At 31.8% G+C, this 16,236-nt stretch overlaps 1 protein-coding gene across 3 annotated transcripts; it reads right to left on the reverse strand.

The window, feature by feature from the left end:
- Positions 1-629: 629 nt before the first annotated feature.
- On the reverse strand, positions 630-5,097 carry LOC107963286 (probable LRR receptor-like serine/threonine-protein kinase At4g29180). Of its 3 annotated transcripts, none has more exons than XM_041115258.1 (12): positions 4,967-5,097; positions 3,731-4,762; positions 3,385-3,523; positions 3,224-3,295; positions 3,048-3,119; positions 2,881-2,961; positions 2,590-2,735; positions 2,229-2,422; positions 1,952-2,078; positions 1,638-1,700; positions 1,368-1,560; positions 630-1,258 (listed from the first exon to the last, which is right to left on the reverse strand). In XM_041115258.1, exons 1-12 carry the CDS (start codon positions 5,034-5,036, stop codon positions 820-822), a joined length of 2,628 nt encoding a protein of 875 aa, XP_040971192.1. In that variant the 5' UTR covers positions 5,037-5,097; the 3' UTR covers positions 630-819. The 3 variants fall into 3 exon arrangements, with proteins under 3 accessions (XP_040971192.1, XP_016755334.1, XP_040971191.1); XM_016899845.2 differs by having other exon boundaries at positions 2,229-2,446; XM_041115257.1 differs by having other exon boundaries at positions 3,224-3,319.
- Positions 5,098-16,236: the final 11,139 nt, after the last annotated feature.

Genomic DNA, 16,236 nt, shown 5'->3' on the forward strand with positions numbered 1-16,236 from the left:
GTTCGAGTAGAGTTGAGTTTTACAATTTGAATAACTCGAATAATTTGAATAACAAATTGGTGTAAATACTCTTTTGGTCCCTTTTAATTTTGAAAATAAACAAATTATCTCTCTATAAAAATTACAAAAAAAATTAAAATAAATTTTAAAATAAGTTAATTAATTATTCAAGTTTATCATATTAAACTATCTATTTTTTTTTTCTTATTTTGCTTTGAAAAAATTTTTAGGGATAAAATAACACTCGTCAACTTGATTAACTCAAAATTTTTCACTCGATTCAACTTGATTCGATTGAACACTCACCCTTACTTTTATGTTTAAAAGTAAAAATTATCAAAATACCCTTTTTTATATTAACTATTTAAAAGGTAGATTAATTTATATTATATGTATCCTTATATTAAATTATTTAAATGTCATTTATTATATTTAAGTTTTTATAATATTTTATGAATCATTAATTTTACAAATAATTACTTAAAACGAATTTAAAATTTATATATATATCATATATCATTATATTAAATTATTTAAATATCATATAATTTAACACTATCAAATCCAAAATATACATTTTTATTTTCAATAACAATTTTTAACCGGAATGGACCATACTTTTTTCTCGGTTTTCAACTGAAAGGAAAAAGTAATGGAAGAATTTGTGGTGTAAATTTAATGCTATTTTCTAAAACATACTTTTTCCATCACGTGGTTATCCAAGTTTGAATCCGAGGTTTGTCACTGTAATGGTGGCTGATTGACTTGCTTGAAACAAGATATTATACTAAAGTTGAATGATTTTTTTTTTCATGAATGCTACCTTGCAAATGGTCTAGTAATGGAGTAAGACGTAGTGCTAGTGGAACAGACTTCAGATGAATTATATGGTCCAATGTAAATCTCTTCACTGAACCTTTCCTTTGTTTCCCTATTGTGAGACAACTCCATGGCCAAGCACTGGTTTAACTCAGTTAACACGGTGCTCATTGTAGCTCTATGCAAGGACTTAGGTCTAGTGCAAGCCATTGCCACTTCTAAAGCTTTCCAGGCAGAGCTCACATCGAATTCCCCATGCAGTCTTTGATCAACAATACTTCCTATATCCTCTCTTTCAATCAGAGGGCTAACCCAATTAACTATGTGGATTGATTCATCCTTCTTTATGACTGCATTTTGTCCCGTGATCAGCTCCAACAACACTATCCCAAAACTAAACACATCACTTTTCTCGTTTAGCTTTCGAGAATTGTAGTACCTGAAGAACAAATGGAAAACATCAAAAAATAAACTTTGATCTAAAAGTTTAACAAATTCTTTGTTTTGCTTTGGAATTAGAAAGTTGGCATTAAACAGGTGAGTCATACTCTGGGTCTAGATAACCTGGGGTGCCCATAACTGTAGTTATTATTACATCACTGTGGTCGTCACTTGGAATGGCTCTTGAGAGACCAAAATCTGCTATCTTTGCATCCATGTTTTCACTTAAGAGGATATTGGCTGTTTTCACATCTCTGTGAATTATAGGTGGTTTGCATCCATGATGTAAGTATTCCAAACCTGCAAATCAAAACAAGGAACTTTGATTGATAAAAATTTATCATGGGGGCAAATACATATTTTGAAACTGTACACACCTTGTGCTGCATGTATTGCTATGCGGAGTCTCATTTCCCAACTCAATGGATTTGAACTTTTGTCTGCAAGCATTAAGTTGTAACATGATGTGAATCATCTTCATGAGGATGCATTTAAATTGTAGGGTGATGAACCTGGAACTTATTTCAGTTGGTTCAAGCAGCAGCCACTAGCAGGTCTGGGGTTTGAATTCGAGCATTTGCAATCCCTTCCATATTCCCAGACTTGAGCCGCTTTGTTAGATTTAAAAAAAGGAACTGCAGGATGATAAATAGCAATTTTACATGCAGATAATGACATGAAATAAGGATACATGAGAGATAATCCTTCAAATTTCCATTAGCCATATACTCGTAGATGAGTGCCATATTGCTGCCCTCATCACAATATCCTATGAAGGAAGCCAGATTCCTATGATGAACTCTCATCAGAAGCTCAGCCTGCAGATTCAGAAGAACACATAGGACTAGTATTCATTAAGGGTAAAGGCATTTTTATCAGATTGGTTTTCTCATTCTAGAAAACAGTTTAATCAGATTCCTTGGCCAACCATTAAAAGAAAACAACCTATGAATTTTTACATTACATACCTCAGCTTGAAACTCTTTTGACCCTTGTTTTGATGAAGTAGAAAGCATCTTTACTGCAACTTGGGTGCCATCTTTCATGTTTCCACGAAACACAGTCCCAAATCCTCCCTTCCCAATAACATCTTGAAAGTTGTTAGTAATGTTTAAAACCTCGGCATAAGTAAACTGCCGATTCTTTGATGGCAGTGGTCTTCCTTCCCCATTGGAGGTATCAGCCTCTGCCAGGAAAGTACAAACACAAACATTGCTTCAAAATGCGCAGTATGGAATTCCCTAGAAATTCTTTAGTAGAAAGATACATCTTAAAGAAATTCATATCTGCGTAACAAACATATTTTTGTGAAAAGAAATCTAAAATTACCCCATTTTTGCTTCCTTCGTAGTCTCCACAAGATAATCAAAGCAATGCACAGAACCAAAGCCGATAACAATGATGCAACAACTGGAACAACAACGTTCTTTTTGTTTTTGCATGAACCCGAGCTACAAAGATTCTGTTCATCCACTCTGGGATCAAGAAAAATCTGGTTAGAGTATGTTCTCTAGGTGTCATATCTTCCTTCACTACATTGCTTTTCCTAAAAGACAAGCACTTATAAATCAAATAAGAACAAAGGCATAAATATTTTTTTGTAAGTATTGAAATGCAGACCTCAGAGTAAGTAGTCCAGCCTTTGATCTATCTACAAGCTCCGTAGGAACAGAACCTGACAGTTGGTTGCCTTCTAGGTTCCTACAAAGGTACAATGTAATTACTGTTACAGCTTTAAAATTGTTCATCATCATTTGGTATCACATTCTTAAAGCTCCTTAACTTACATGAACTTGAGAGACTTAAGTTCTTTCAGAAACTCGGGAACTGGTCCACTTAAGTGATTGTTTGACAAATCCCTGGCAGAAAATGGAGCATTACAAACATTGGGTGTTCTGAGAAAGTCTTGTTTAGGATCAGAAATATGATTCAACAATATGAGTGCTATACTATGTGTACTTACAGGGACTCCATTGATGTGATGTTTGCAAATGAAGCAGATATAATGCCACTTAATCCACTTGAAGTCAAGTTGCTGTCCTCATTGAAAATTAAGGAACTCTTTATGTTCTTAGCAAACAATGTATTTCAACGAAGAGGAGACTCTATTGCAAGATAACTTACAGAGAAATGATCCGAGGGGGCAGTGAAACACTGTAGTTGCATTCCAGACCTTCCCAGGTATAATTCTTTGGTCCACATGGATCCCCCACCCATCCTTTATTTACTTGATATGCTGTTTTGATATTTAGAACAGCAGCAACTGTGGGAATGAAATCACAAGGGTGTGAACCTCAGCTTTTCAATTTGATCAAATGAAAATCAAGAGTAGTTGAACTTTTGAGGAATCCTAACAGACTAGTGAAAGTTTAATCAGTCTATACATCCGAGCTAATCCCTGTTTTGTAACAAAACCTACCCTATGGTAAGCTAGCATTTCATGCAGCTAATGAAATTCAAGAAAGCTTACCATCTTCAGAAAATGTTGGCAATTCATCCAGTTGTTTGGCCATGTAAATCTCAACGGCATTCAGAATAGGTGGAAGGTTTGCATCAACCGTTTTATAAATTGAAATGTGATGTTCTTTCCCCGTAAAGGCTTCTGAGTTCGATATTGTCGCTGCAAACAGGTAGCGAGGAACTAAAGGTCCAAACATTAGGGACCCATTCCAGGAGATATTGAATTTTCTTGTTTGGTTTTTTGCAAGCTGCACTTCAGCAAAGTACATGTAAACATAAAATTTGCTAGCATCATCATCAGCTGTCCACGAAAATTCCAGTCGATCGCTACCGTTACGTGGCACAGCAGCAGTTCTAATGACTTCTAATGGAGCTCTGTATCCATTTTCATTATTGTTAATTTCTGAAGACGTGCTAACTATGTTCCATGAAGGAGAGTTGTAGGGAGACCAAATGCGATCGTAAATATCATCATTGTATCGACCAGTTCCTTTTGTATACCCGATGTCGAATCTTTCAAAGAGTACTAATGACACAGGGCTCCCTAGTTCTGTACCATAAATTGAATTATTTAGTGGCCTCAGCTCTAATGCTGATATAAAAGGAATTCCAAGACCTTTATTTACAAGGCAAACACTTATAGTATCTGAAACTGAAGCACTGATTATCTCCGTCGTTATGACATCAAAGGCATTACCGAATTTGATCGACGACCACAGATTAGCATCGAGATAAAGATCAAATTCTGGGAGCTTATCTTCACCATCATAATTTCCATACAAGAAAGAGGCTCTAAGCAAATATAAGCTGCCCTTTGCTGCTGCAGGTGTTAAGGTGTAACAATTCTTGTTACCATCTGGAAAACTCCTAAGATCTGAAAGTGGATAAGCTAGATTTGGATTGTTTGGGTAAGCATACTCAGAAGAAATATTGTTGTTGATCCCAGTGCTTACGTAAGCTCCGTCTGGTGTATAACTTATACCCGTGTCAACGTCTACGAAGTTGAAATTCACAGGTGACCCACAATCAATGCTTATGAATCCTGGAGAAGAAAAGAATAAAAGAAGCACCATCTAAGATTCTTCAAACTGTGATTTATTACAGTTTTAATTAAATCATTATCACATTATGAATCATATTTAGAGTGTTCAATCTAGTTCTAAACTTGGTGTTTATATATAACCAGATACATATTAAAAACAACCCTATTGCAGAGATAGTCGAACAGGAATAAAGTTTCACTAACCTGTTTGGAGTTGTCCATGAACAAGAACAGCAAGGGAAAGCAACAATGGAGTAAGGTACCCAACAAACATTTTGCTCTGGTTTTTCTTGAGGTCAATAACGCAAAAAAGCTTTAGAGAATAATAGTAGAGAAGCAAGCCGTCCGTAGATATTCATCAAATTGTTAGACTATTGTTAGTAAACTTATAATAGTTTAATAATATAAGTGCAGGGAAGGATTCAGTCATTTCGACTGATACACTTCCCATAGTATTACATTAAAATAACTTATAGAGTTGTTGAATGTTGAACTTTCCACCCTTTTCAATAGGAAAAAGAAAATGAAAAAATGAACTGAATTAGTGTTATAATATCCGCTTTGATCAGATTAATGGAATTAATGAATTTGTCGACAGTATCCACTTTTTCAAGATTAATTAATGGTAATATTTTTATGAGTAAATTACATCAATAGTTATTCACCTTTGATGCAGTTGATAAAACAGTCACTCTGATTTCAATTCAGTCACTCAACTTTTAAAAATGACAAATTAGTCACTAACGTTATCAAAAAGTGACAAATCAGTCACCTATTAACATTTCCCGTTACAAGCCTAATGGAATAGGTGACGTGGACAATTATCTATCTGATGTGGCCAATTAACTTGCCACATTAGACAAGGTAAAGTTTCAATTCAGTTATTTAATTTTCAAAAATAAAAAATCAGTCACTAATATTATCGAAAAGTGACAAATTAATTACCTATTAACATTGTTATCGAAAAGTTACAAATCAATCACTTATTAATATTTTCCGTTACAAGCCTAATAGGACAGGTGATGTGGCCAGTAAACTACCTGATGTGGCCAGTTAACTTGCCACGTTAGACGAAGCAAAGTTGAGTGACTATTTTTTTTGTTCTTCTTTTTCTGTTTTTAATAAATGACCCAATATTTTTACTTTTTAGGTAAATTACCCAATATGTTTATACTTATTCTTCTCCATCCCAACAATCTCTCCGTAATTGCTTTCGCCACAACCATCTTTGGCGTCACCATCGTTGACCTTCAAACCACCACTCTATCCTTTTTTTTTTCTTTTTCAACCCCCCAATAGAGGAGCCACCACGGTTGGGATTTGACTATCTTTTTCTACTGTCCAAAGCCATTAACTCTAAAAAAACCAAATCGAAATGGGATTGGAGATAATTTTGGGTCAAACTATCAGAGAGAAAATCCTTCAAAGCAAAATTCAAGCGATTCAAGAACCAAAATGACTTGGATTTGTCGAGATCTTCATATATATAAAGAAAAGGGTCGTCAATTAAGCTAAACAATACTAACTCCATCGCCAACATTATCAAGTTGCATAAAGTAAATCAGAAGCAAAACAAGGGGAACATTTAGACAAACCAAACAATCGATTGAACCCATGATTTTTAGGAATAAAGGAAACGGTTCTTCCAAAGGGATAGCCAAATGCCGACAAGTGAAATTCTGGGTCGAGTTAGTGATTAGCAAGATCCCAAAGTCAAAATTGAATTGGGTATTTTAGCAAAGGAGGATGAGAGATGGATCAGAAAAAGAGCGACGGAGATGGTCGGTAAGGAAAGTTGGGGTCGGGGTGAGGTAAGCCCAATCCTTGGAAAGAGATTTGAATCGGGGCACGAACTTAAGGGGTAATCTAAAAAGGATATCGAAAATGGTATTTTGGGATATTGACAATGAGGAAGCCATGGTTTTTAGCTTTCTTCCTGAACAAGAAGAATTCATTCAGGAGTTTTATTTGTTCTTCCTTATGGTTGTTTGGTTATTTGAAAGTTAGTAGGACTGATTTGTTACTTTTTAAAAGTTGAGCGACTGAATTGAAAGTTGAGTGGTTGTTTTGTCATTGAGATCAAAGTTGAGTGACTGTTGGTGTAATTTATCTTTATATATATTTTGGGTTGGAAATAACGTGGTGACTTGTTAAATGACAGGTCACTTTGTTTTTACATTTGTAATGGAAAATGGTTAGTAGGATTGATTTGTTATTTCTTAAAATTTGAGTAATTGAAATGAAATCAGAGTGACTGTTTTATCAGCTGCATCACAATTGAGTGATTGTTAGTGTAATTTACTCTATTTTTATTTGAGAAAGAGAGAATTTAATCCAATTCAACCTTTACAATTTTAAATTATAATTTTTAAAAAAAATAAGTTAAAAATCTTCAATAAAAATAAATAAAAAAACAATTGAGTTATTATGAAAAAAGTGCATCTAATTGAGTTCTTAATAACTAAAAAAATCAATTGACCCCTTTCGTTAACGAAAACAGTTAGTTAACTGGTGTGACTGTTAACTACGATGACGTGGCTAACTGAAGCCACCAAAAGTTTCCATGTAGTTGTATGCTAACGTTGACATGCCACACGTGCAAAAATAAAAAAATAAAAAATATCATTTTAAAAAATAATTAAATGTGCATATGAGATTAATATTGACAATCACTTATCCAAATTCATTTTTGTAAAATGAAAAAACTTTAAAAAATATTAAAAAATTTATATATATATAAACAATTTATCAATTTTTTTATCTTTATTTGAGATAAAATGGACCGAGATCTCATTGGAAGAATGGTGGGATAAAAAACAGTTTTGATTGATCCAAAACCAGTTTCCATCTCATTGCATGTATTCAAGATCTTTTGAAAGTGATTGCAAGTATTGAAATCTTATTTACATTAACATCAAAATCAGCAGGTGAAGATGAAGATGATATATATGCAATTTATACATCGTCAACATCATTGATGATCCCACCCATTGTTATCGCCATGATCAACATCATTCCTTTTATTATTGCTTTCGCGAGGACACTTTTCGGTTATTGACAATGGAACATGTTCCCTAGAGGAGGTTGCTTTGAATTTCGGTGTTAGTTTATTTGTATAGGTAACAATGGTGTTGAAAAATATAATTTCGTAATTTTATTGTTGTACATCGGGACTATAAAGGTAAAAAGGAAATATTATAAAGTTATTATAAAACTATATTAAAGATTAATTATAAAGATTAATTAAGTAATTTAACTGAGAAAAAAATTAATTAAAATTCAGGGGCTAAATTCTAAAAGTCTAATCCCTATTTAGTATTAATTTAGAAAATGCTTAAAAACTTAGTTAACAGTTATCCAAAAGACCAAAATAATTATTAAATAATTGTTCTTTATATTGATAGTGAGATTAATGACGAGTCCACTTAGTTTTAAATTATAGTTAATTAAATATTAAATTAGATTAATGATTAATAAGCTAGATTAATTAAGTTTAACTTATACACAAATTATCATATATATGTTAAATTAAGTGAGAAGAAAGATGAAAAACATTTCATCTTCTTCAACCTAGGGACGTATCTAGGGGTTGGAGAATTTTTCATTTAAGTCTTTTAAAGTTTTTAAAATTTCAAATTAGTAAAAGTAAATTGCACTCTAACCCCCTAAAAATGATAAAAATTTGATTTGATCCTTTAAAAATTATAAAAATACAAGCTATTCAGATGGTGAAATTGCATTTTTATTATCGTAAAAATTACAATTTAATTTCGGTCTTATCCCAGCCTGTATCTGTGCCCATGTAACTCTTTAAGAAGGGTACACAGCCTGGCACACGCATGGCCGTATGGGCATTCGCCGTGTGTCCCTACTTCGAATGCCCACATGACCGTGTAAACCCTGCAGTTAAAATTTTTCTAACTTTTTCTTAAAATTTTCAAATGTTCCCAATTTAGTCTCAAATCGTTTCTAAAGTGTTTTCAAACTCTCAAAGGCTTAATAAGAGACTCTATGCATGTTAATGATGAATCATTTTATGATTTTTGAAATGTTTGAAATGAGTGATTAAATTACGATTACTTGGTAATGCTTCGAAACCCTATTCCGGCGACGGATAAGGGTTAAGGGTGTTACAGGTCTCCCTTGAAAAAAATTTCTAGCTTCGCCCCTACTTCCACCATCTACAAAAGAACAAAAGAAATGAAGAAAACTTCATGGTTGAAATAATATTTGACTATCAATTTAAGTAAGTCCTTAAGCTATTTTTTTTTATGGAAATTGCATCATAGGAACTTAGTTTAGCTAGCCTATCAAATTGTTTAAAATTTTTAATAAGTTGTTATTATAGAGAAATTCATAAATTAAACTTGAATTTGATAGCTAATGAGCTTAGATCATGATAAGAACTAAATTAGAAAGTAAATTGAACTTGGAAGATAGCTTTATAACATTAGGGAATAAATTGAATAAATTAAAAAATGTCATGAGATTATACTATGAATAAGAAGTAAAGGGTCCCTAATGAAAGCATGTGAAATCGAATTTTGATCTGATGTTAAATATCGAAAAATATGCATATCCCAAGTATAAAGACTAAATTGAATAAAATGTAAAATATAATGGTTATGTATTTAGATGGGAATTGAATGTAACTTGATATTGTTTTTATTATTGAATTATCAAACGTAGCTAAAGACAATGTCGGACAGTCTCAAGAAAAGGGTAAGATGAGAGACCTACTGACAAGTAGTGAACAATCTCAATTTGTACTTTTATAATTCGAGTTCAATATATTGATGTGTGTGTGCGCGTGCGCGCACGCGTGAATGTTACAAATCTATCTATTGAGGTAAATGTATTACTCTCGTATAATTTGATTAATACTTGATAATATTGAATGTCGAGAAATTGGACTGAAATGAATATAGTAGAAAAGAGTATGATATAAATGATATATGATATGTGATATGATTGTAGTGTGAACCATGCCATGTGATACTGGACATATATGAATTGATGATGAAATGAAATGAGATTATGATATATAAATTGGTATATTTAATGTGATTTGATCATTGGTACCCTATTAATTGTTCGAGTGGAGTCGAACATAGTTGGCATGCCACAGAATAAGATTGAGTACGAGTTTATGCACTTTGTGTGTCAGTATGCACTTTGTGTGCTAGTATATTTGCTTCACTTGTCTGATGATGCACTATGTGTGCTAGTATATTTGTTTTGGTTTATTCGATGATGCATTATGTGTATCAATATGCACTTCGTGTGTTAATAGCACTGTGGTGCTAGACTGGTGTGTTGGTTGGATGATTCGTGTATCCGTCTTGAGCTCGAGCCTGGTTAATAGGGGTTATAAACTATAAAATCGATAAATGATATTGAATTGAAATGATACCATATGTGCATATATATGTGAAATGTGATTAAAGATAATAAGTGAAAGATCATGCAAATCGGTTATTACGAGCCCCAAGGGCCGACGTGGAAATGAACTGAAATGAATCAATTGATTTGATAAAGATTGAATAGAAAGAGATGAATAGATAGTATAAGATGGAATGCAATGAATAAGTTATGTTGTTGTCATATATGACTTAATAAATGTGTATATGCTTGGGTAAATGAATTTGTACAACATCTTGATATTTGGCATGATTAGTACATGAATTGGTTGAACCTAGAATATGTGTTGAATGTGTTCATATTGCTAATGCTATTGAATTATTAATTTGAGTCATGAAAGTACCATTGAGCATTATTACTCGGCGTATGATTTATTTATTCCCCTGTGTAGGTATTTTTAGATCTCGAAGTCTCGATATGTGACTTCAACATCCAATCCACTATATCAACTCAGCAATGCTTGTTAGTCTCCCTACATTTTCGATAAATGGTATGTACCTATGTTTTTAGTCATTTTTGTATAAAAAAAGAGTCAATTAGAAAATTGTATAACTAATGTCCATTTTTAATTATGCATATGGTTGTGAAATATGAATGTAAATGGTATTATATAGCAAGAATGGTAGAAATGTTGCATTTGATAGTTTGATTCAGGTGATGTGAATTGGTGTATATGAACATTATGAAAATAGCCAGTCACGTCGCAACGTCAGCCCATTAACATCATGACAAGGAGTAATCAGTGAGTGGCATTATGACCAGGAGCCCTCAAAGTCGTAAGTCAACCCGATAGTTTGAAAATTTTACAATATGATTATTATTCGACCTCAAGTTATCTAAAGAGATTTCTTAAGCTCGTATATGATTGTAAATCATGTCGTAATGATGTTTTGAACTTAATAATATGTGTTATTTATTCAATTGAATTGTAATTGATCGTAGTTGCTCTAACAATCAAATCAGGTATGGGGTGTTATAGTATCTTTTAATTAAAGGGTTGATAGGTTGACAAAGAAAAACACCCACCATCGTCTTCATTTGGGTCGATCTCATCGCTGTCAACCCAAGAGCCCTCAACGCCCTTCAGTGTCGTTGTTGCTAGTGTTGCTTTTGTATTCCCTTAAATGTAAAATGCTTCACAATTTTCATGTTTTGCAATTTTTTATATATTTTGTATACATTTTTTTTCTAGACAAAAACACATCATCGATGATCTCTGGTGGTATAAATATTACTGGGTTTTTTTATTTGGGACATTGTTATAATAAACGTTAATAATGACAATAGAACAATCACAAAGAAATAAGAAAAGAAAAATAAGAACACACAAATTTTACGTGGAAACCCTTTCGAGAAAAAACCACGGACAAAGAAGAAGAAATTCACTAATGTTGAAAAATGAATGGTACAATAAAATTTTCGACTACATCTATTTAAGGGTTGAAAAACCATGTTCTAATCAAAGTCAAATAATATAAGTATAGTTCTATATGAACTCAACTTGTGCCACAAATCTATTTATTTTGCCACTATATTTATTTCTTCAACAAGTGACAGGATTCAGGTGTCACAAACTTTAATAATCTCCACCTTGACACAAATTCTCAACAAACAAGTTCTCCACATCTTCCATAAAACCTCTAAAGGGGCATTCTTCAACAATGAATACCAATCAAGTCCAAGAAATGCTTAAACTTGGTTATATGAAGTGATTTAGTCATTATATCTATACGATTATAATGAGTACTAACCTTGCTCACCATAATATCACCACGAGCAATAGCATCATGCACAAAATGATACTGAACATCAATGTGCTTTGTTCTTTCATAAAATATTTAATCCTTTATAAGGAAGATGGCACTCTGAATATAAAAAAATCGTTGTACTGATTTGAAGGTCTTTACTAAGTTTACCAAAGAGTCTCTTTAACCAAATAGATTCTTTACAAGCCTTAGTAATTGACACGTACTCAACTTCAGTAGTAGACAAAGTAATTATAGTATGCAAAGTGGCTTTCCGGCTGATAGCGTAACCTCCAATAGTAAAGACATACCCTGTGAGTGACCTTTTTTTTTATCAAGGTCTCCAGCAAAATCAGAATCAATATACCCAATGACTCCATCTATAGTTCTTCCAAACTATAAACAAATATCAGTAGTACCTTGTAAGTATCTAAGAATCCACTTAACTACTTTCTAGTGTTTTTTACCGAGATTCGCCATGTATCTACTAATTACACTAATTGTATATAATAAATCTAGACATCAACAAACCATAACATACATGAGAGATCCCACTGTGCTAGAATATGGAACATGTGACATGTAGTCAATCTCATCATCTAATTGTGGAGGAAAAGCCGATGAAAGTCTGAAATGGACTGCTAATGGAGCACTAATAGGTTTGGCACTCTGCATACTGAACCTGCAAAGAACTTTTTCAATGTACATTTTTCTAACTTAGGTAAAATTAACATGTTTTTCTATCTATGAGAGTCTTTATAACAAGTATCTTCTTTGTTGCTCCCAAATCTTTCATCTCAAATTCTTTATTGAGCTAGACTCTGACCTTTCTTATCTCTCATTTATCTTTGTCTGCTATCAACATGTCATCAACATAAAGGAGTAGATATATAGATGAACCATCATAATTTTTTCTTAAAATAAACACAATTGTCAAAACTGTTTCTTTTGAAATCATGAGTAGTCATAAATGAATCAAACCTCTTGTACCACTGCCTTGGTGATTGTTTTAGGCCATAAAGAGACTTTTTCAGCAAGCAAACATAGTCTTCCTTTTCTGAGACTATAAAGTCCTCTCGTTGTTGTATGTAAATGTCTTCCTTAAGTTCTCTATGCATGAATGTTATTTTCACATCTAACTGCTCAAGCTCCAAATCATACATGGCCACAATACCAAGCAAGGCTTAAATCAAACTATGTTTAACAACTGGAGAAAGCACATCTATGAAGTTTACACTTGAATCCTAACTGTAACCTTTTGCAACTAGCCTTGCTTTATACATGGGTTCTTCAACTCTTAGTGTCCCTTCTTTCTTCTTTAATACCCATTTACAACGAACAACCTTTTTACCCTTAGGAAGCTTTACTAAGTCCCACATTCTATTCTTATGGAGTGATTTTATAACATCTTGAAAATTTCTATAGTAAGATATTATCCTTAATATAGTAAAATAAGGAAATAAAGTGACAAGAAGAGGAAAATTTGAAGAGGAAAATTGAGTTATGTCACTGGGAAGTATATTATGACATATTGAATCAAGAAAGGACTAAATTGTAAAAGTGAGAAAAGTTTTGTGGCCCAAGAGTAAATACTTAAAATTTGAGGGATTAAAGTATAAATATGAAAAAGTTGAAGGACTAATAGTGAAAATATTTTAAGGGTGAAATGATCTAGAAACCAAGAAAAATTGATGAATTAGGACCAAATTGAATAGGTGAAGAATTATAAGGGACTAAATTGTAATTTTACCAAATTAAGTGATGACTCAAGAATGGAATTTTAAAAGATCACAAAGGGCAAAATGGTCAATTGGAAGAGAGAGAATCTAGAAAGTAATGATGATGTTGGTGATATTTTATAATTATTTAATTAGATAATTATTATTTATTTAATATTTTAATAAGATATTTTATTATTTTATTATTTTATTTAGTCTATATATATGTATGTGTGTGTGTGGAAAAAAAAATACACACACACACCATCCATCATCTTTCCCATGCACTAACGTGATAGAAAGAGAGAAAAAAAGAAAGTTTTACTTTCTTTACAATTTGGTCCTTCTATAAAAAATTCACCATTTTCACCCAAAAATTAAAAGAATTTCCATGGCTAACAAGAGAGAAAAATGTTAAGGAGACTATGGTAAGTTAGAATATCAAGTTGGATTCAAGAAAAGAAAGCTGAAGGGGAGAGAAAATTAAGTTAAAGATTGAAATCAATGGAACAAGGTAAGAACATCAAGATTTCAATACATTTTTAAGATTAATATTATTGAAAAAGCATGGAATTGATGTTAATGTAGAGTTTTCTTATATATGGTCTTATGTTCTTGATATGTTAGTGAAGAGAAAATAAGAGAAAGTAATGAAAAATAGTGTAAAGAAAGAAAATAAGGGTGTTATAAACATGGTAAATAAACATCTTGCACTAAAACAGTTTTGGACAGCAGCAGTAAGCTAACTTTGAAAAATCACCATAAATTTTGGAAATCGAATTAGAGGATGAACAAAACATGGAATTAAATATTATTGATTCTAGTTTCTTATAGAAGAAATGGTGTAAGCAATGAAATCGTGAATTGTGAGATATAATAAATTTAGTGAGACAAGGTTAGAATGATTTCGTGTTCCCCTATTCTAAATATGGAAAATCATAAAAAAATTGGAGAAAAATAATTAGGTTCTTAAAGTTATATTTTTTAAATTCTGAATGAGCCTATTTTCAATAGAAACAAACAAGAACATCATCTGAATCCTGTACAATGAGATAATTAATTTTTACTAAAGAAGGGTCAGAACTATCAGACAGCAGAATAAGGGTGACTTTAAAGAATAAACTGTACTTATTGGCTAAACCAAAAAATTCTAAAAATTTTATGGTAATAAGATACATAAGTCTAGTTTCATCTTAATTTCGAGTTCTGCAGCTCAAGATATAAATAATTTAGTGACTATGATGCAAATGGACAGTTTTCAATATGCATATAAGTAAATAGTGAAATTATTGATAATGTTACCTATAGCATGTTATATAAATATAAGATGTGGAATAGAGAGGAGGGGGAGGAAAATATGTATGAATATTCAGCTAGCATGGCTAATTTGCATGTTTTAGGCTCAGGGGCTAAATTGAATAAAAGTAAAACTTTATGGGCAATTTTGTAAAAATGTTAGAAACGACCAATTTGCATGAAATGGATTATTTTATTATTTAAAATTGTAAAATTTAATGAAATTATTAACTTAGTTCAAGATCGGGGAAAAATATGTTTTAAGGATTAAATTGAAAAGTGTTGAAATTATGGAAAATTCTAATATTTGATAGAATTCATGGGTTGTTATCAATTTGTATGAGAATAACGGCTGGAAATAAGGATAAAATTACAAGAATTTTATTTTTTTGAGCCTAAGGATGAAATCGTCATTAATTTAAAAGTTTAGTGGCAAAATGGTAATTTTGTTTAGAGCATTAATTGAATGTATTAGAACATGAAATAAATGAAAACGATGATCAAATTTTTTTATAAAGATCCAGATGACTCGAATACGAGACTTGAACGTAGAAAAAAAAAGATATCGGATTAATGAAATTATAAACATGAACAAGCAACGAGGTAAGTTACTTGAATTGTATTTTTAAATGCATGAAATATCGATATAATGAATTATCTGATTTATGTTTATGAAGAAATGGCAAGAGAATGATATTTGTCATGATATGTAAATATGTGATTATCTTTGATACGTTGATACAAGGAAATTAAGTATATTGGGACAAGTAATAAATTCAAGTAAAACATGTCGAGAAAAATAAGTACGTTTAAGGGAAAATATGGTTTATTTTAATTGGTTCCAAATATGAACGTTAGATGAAATAAAATATCTGATAAATAAATCGATAACTCTGGTAATGCTTCGTAACTATTCCGGTGATGGATTAAGGTTAGGGGCATTACATTTAGTGGTATCAGAGCTACGATTTAGTCGGTTATTGGGCCGAATGTAGCACATGTGAAGTCTAGAAATACATTACATAACCTGTGATAGTGTGATATCTTCTGACTCTGATGAGATTTGTATTACTATAATTCAATTTTATTTATTATTAATTGTTATATTTTAATTAAAATGCATGGTAAGCAAAATTAGGTAAGCAATTGAAATGATGATATTGATTTGAATGAAATTGATTCAAAAATGTTTATGGTTATTGAAATTGGATTGAACAAATTGAAAATTAAAAGTTATTTAAATTATGTAATTGAATTATGAATTATGTGAATATTTTAAAGTATATTTGTTGGA

This window comes from Gossypium hirsutum, chromosome A06 (assembly GCF_007990345.1).
Source record: "Gossypium hirsutum isolate 1008001.06 chromosome A06, Gossypium_hirsutum_v2.1, whole genome shotgun sequence".
NCBI classification, from domain to species: Eukaryota; Viridiplantae; Streptophyta; class Magnoliopsida; order Malvales; family Malvaceae; genus Gossypium; species Gossypium hirsutum.

Bases quoted from the DNA above. Each gene is read 5' to 3' on its own strand.
- LOC107963286 (XM_016899845.2), bottom strand. From the start codon at position 5,036: ATGTTTGTTGGGTACCTTACTCCATTGTTGCTTTCCCTTGCTGTTCTT. The intron at 2,447-2,589 runs GTAATTTTAGAT...CTTTCCTGGCAG, and splicing joins ACGAAGGAAGCAAAAATGGG to AGGCTGATACCTCCAATGGG. The intron at 1,259-1,367 runs GTATGACTCACC...TTTGTTCTTCAG, and splicing joins CCAGGTTATCTAGACCCAGA to GTACTACAATTCTCGAAAGC.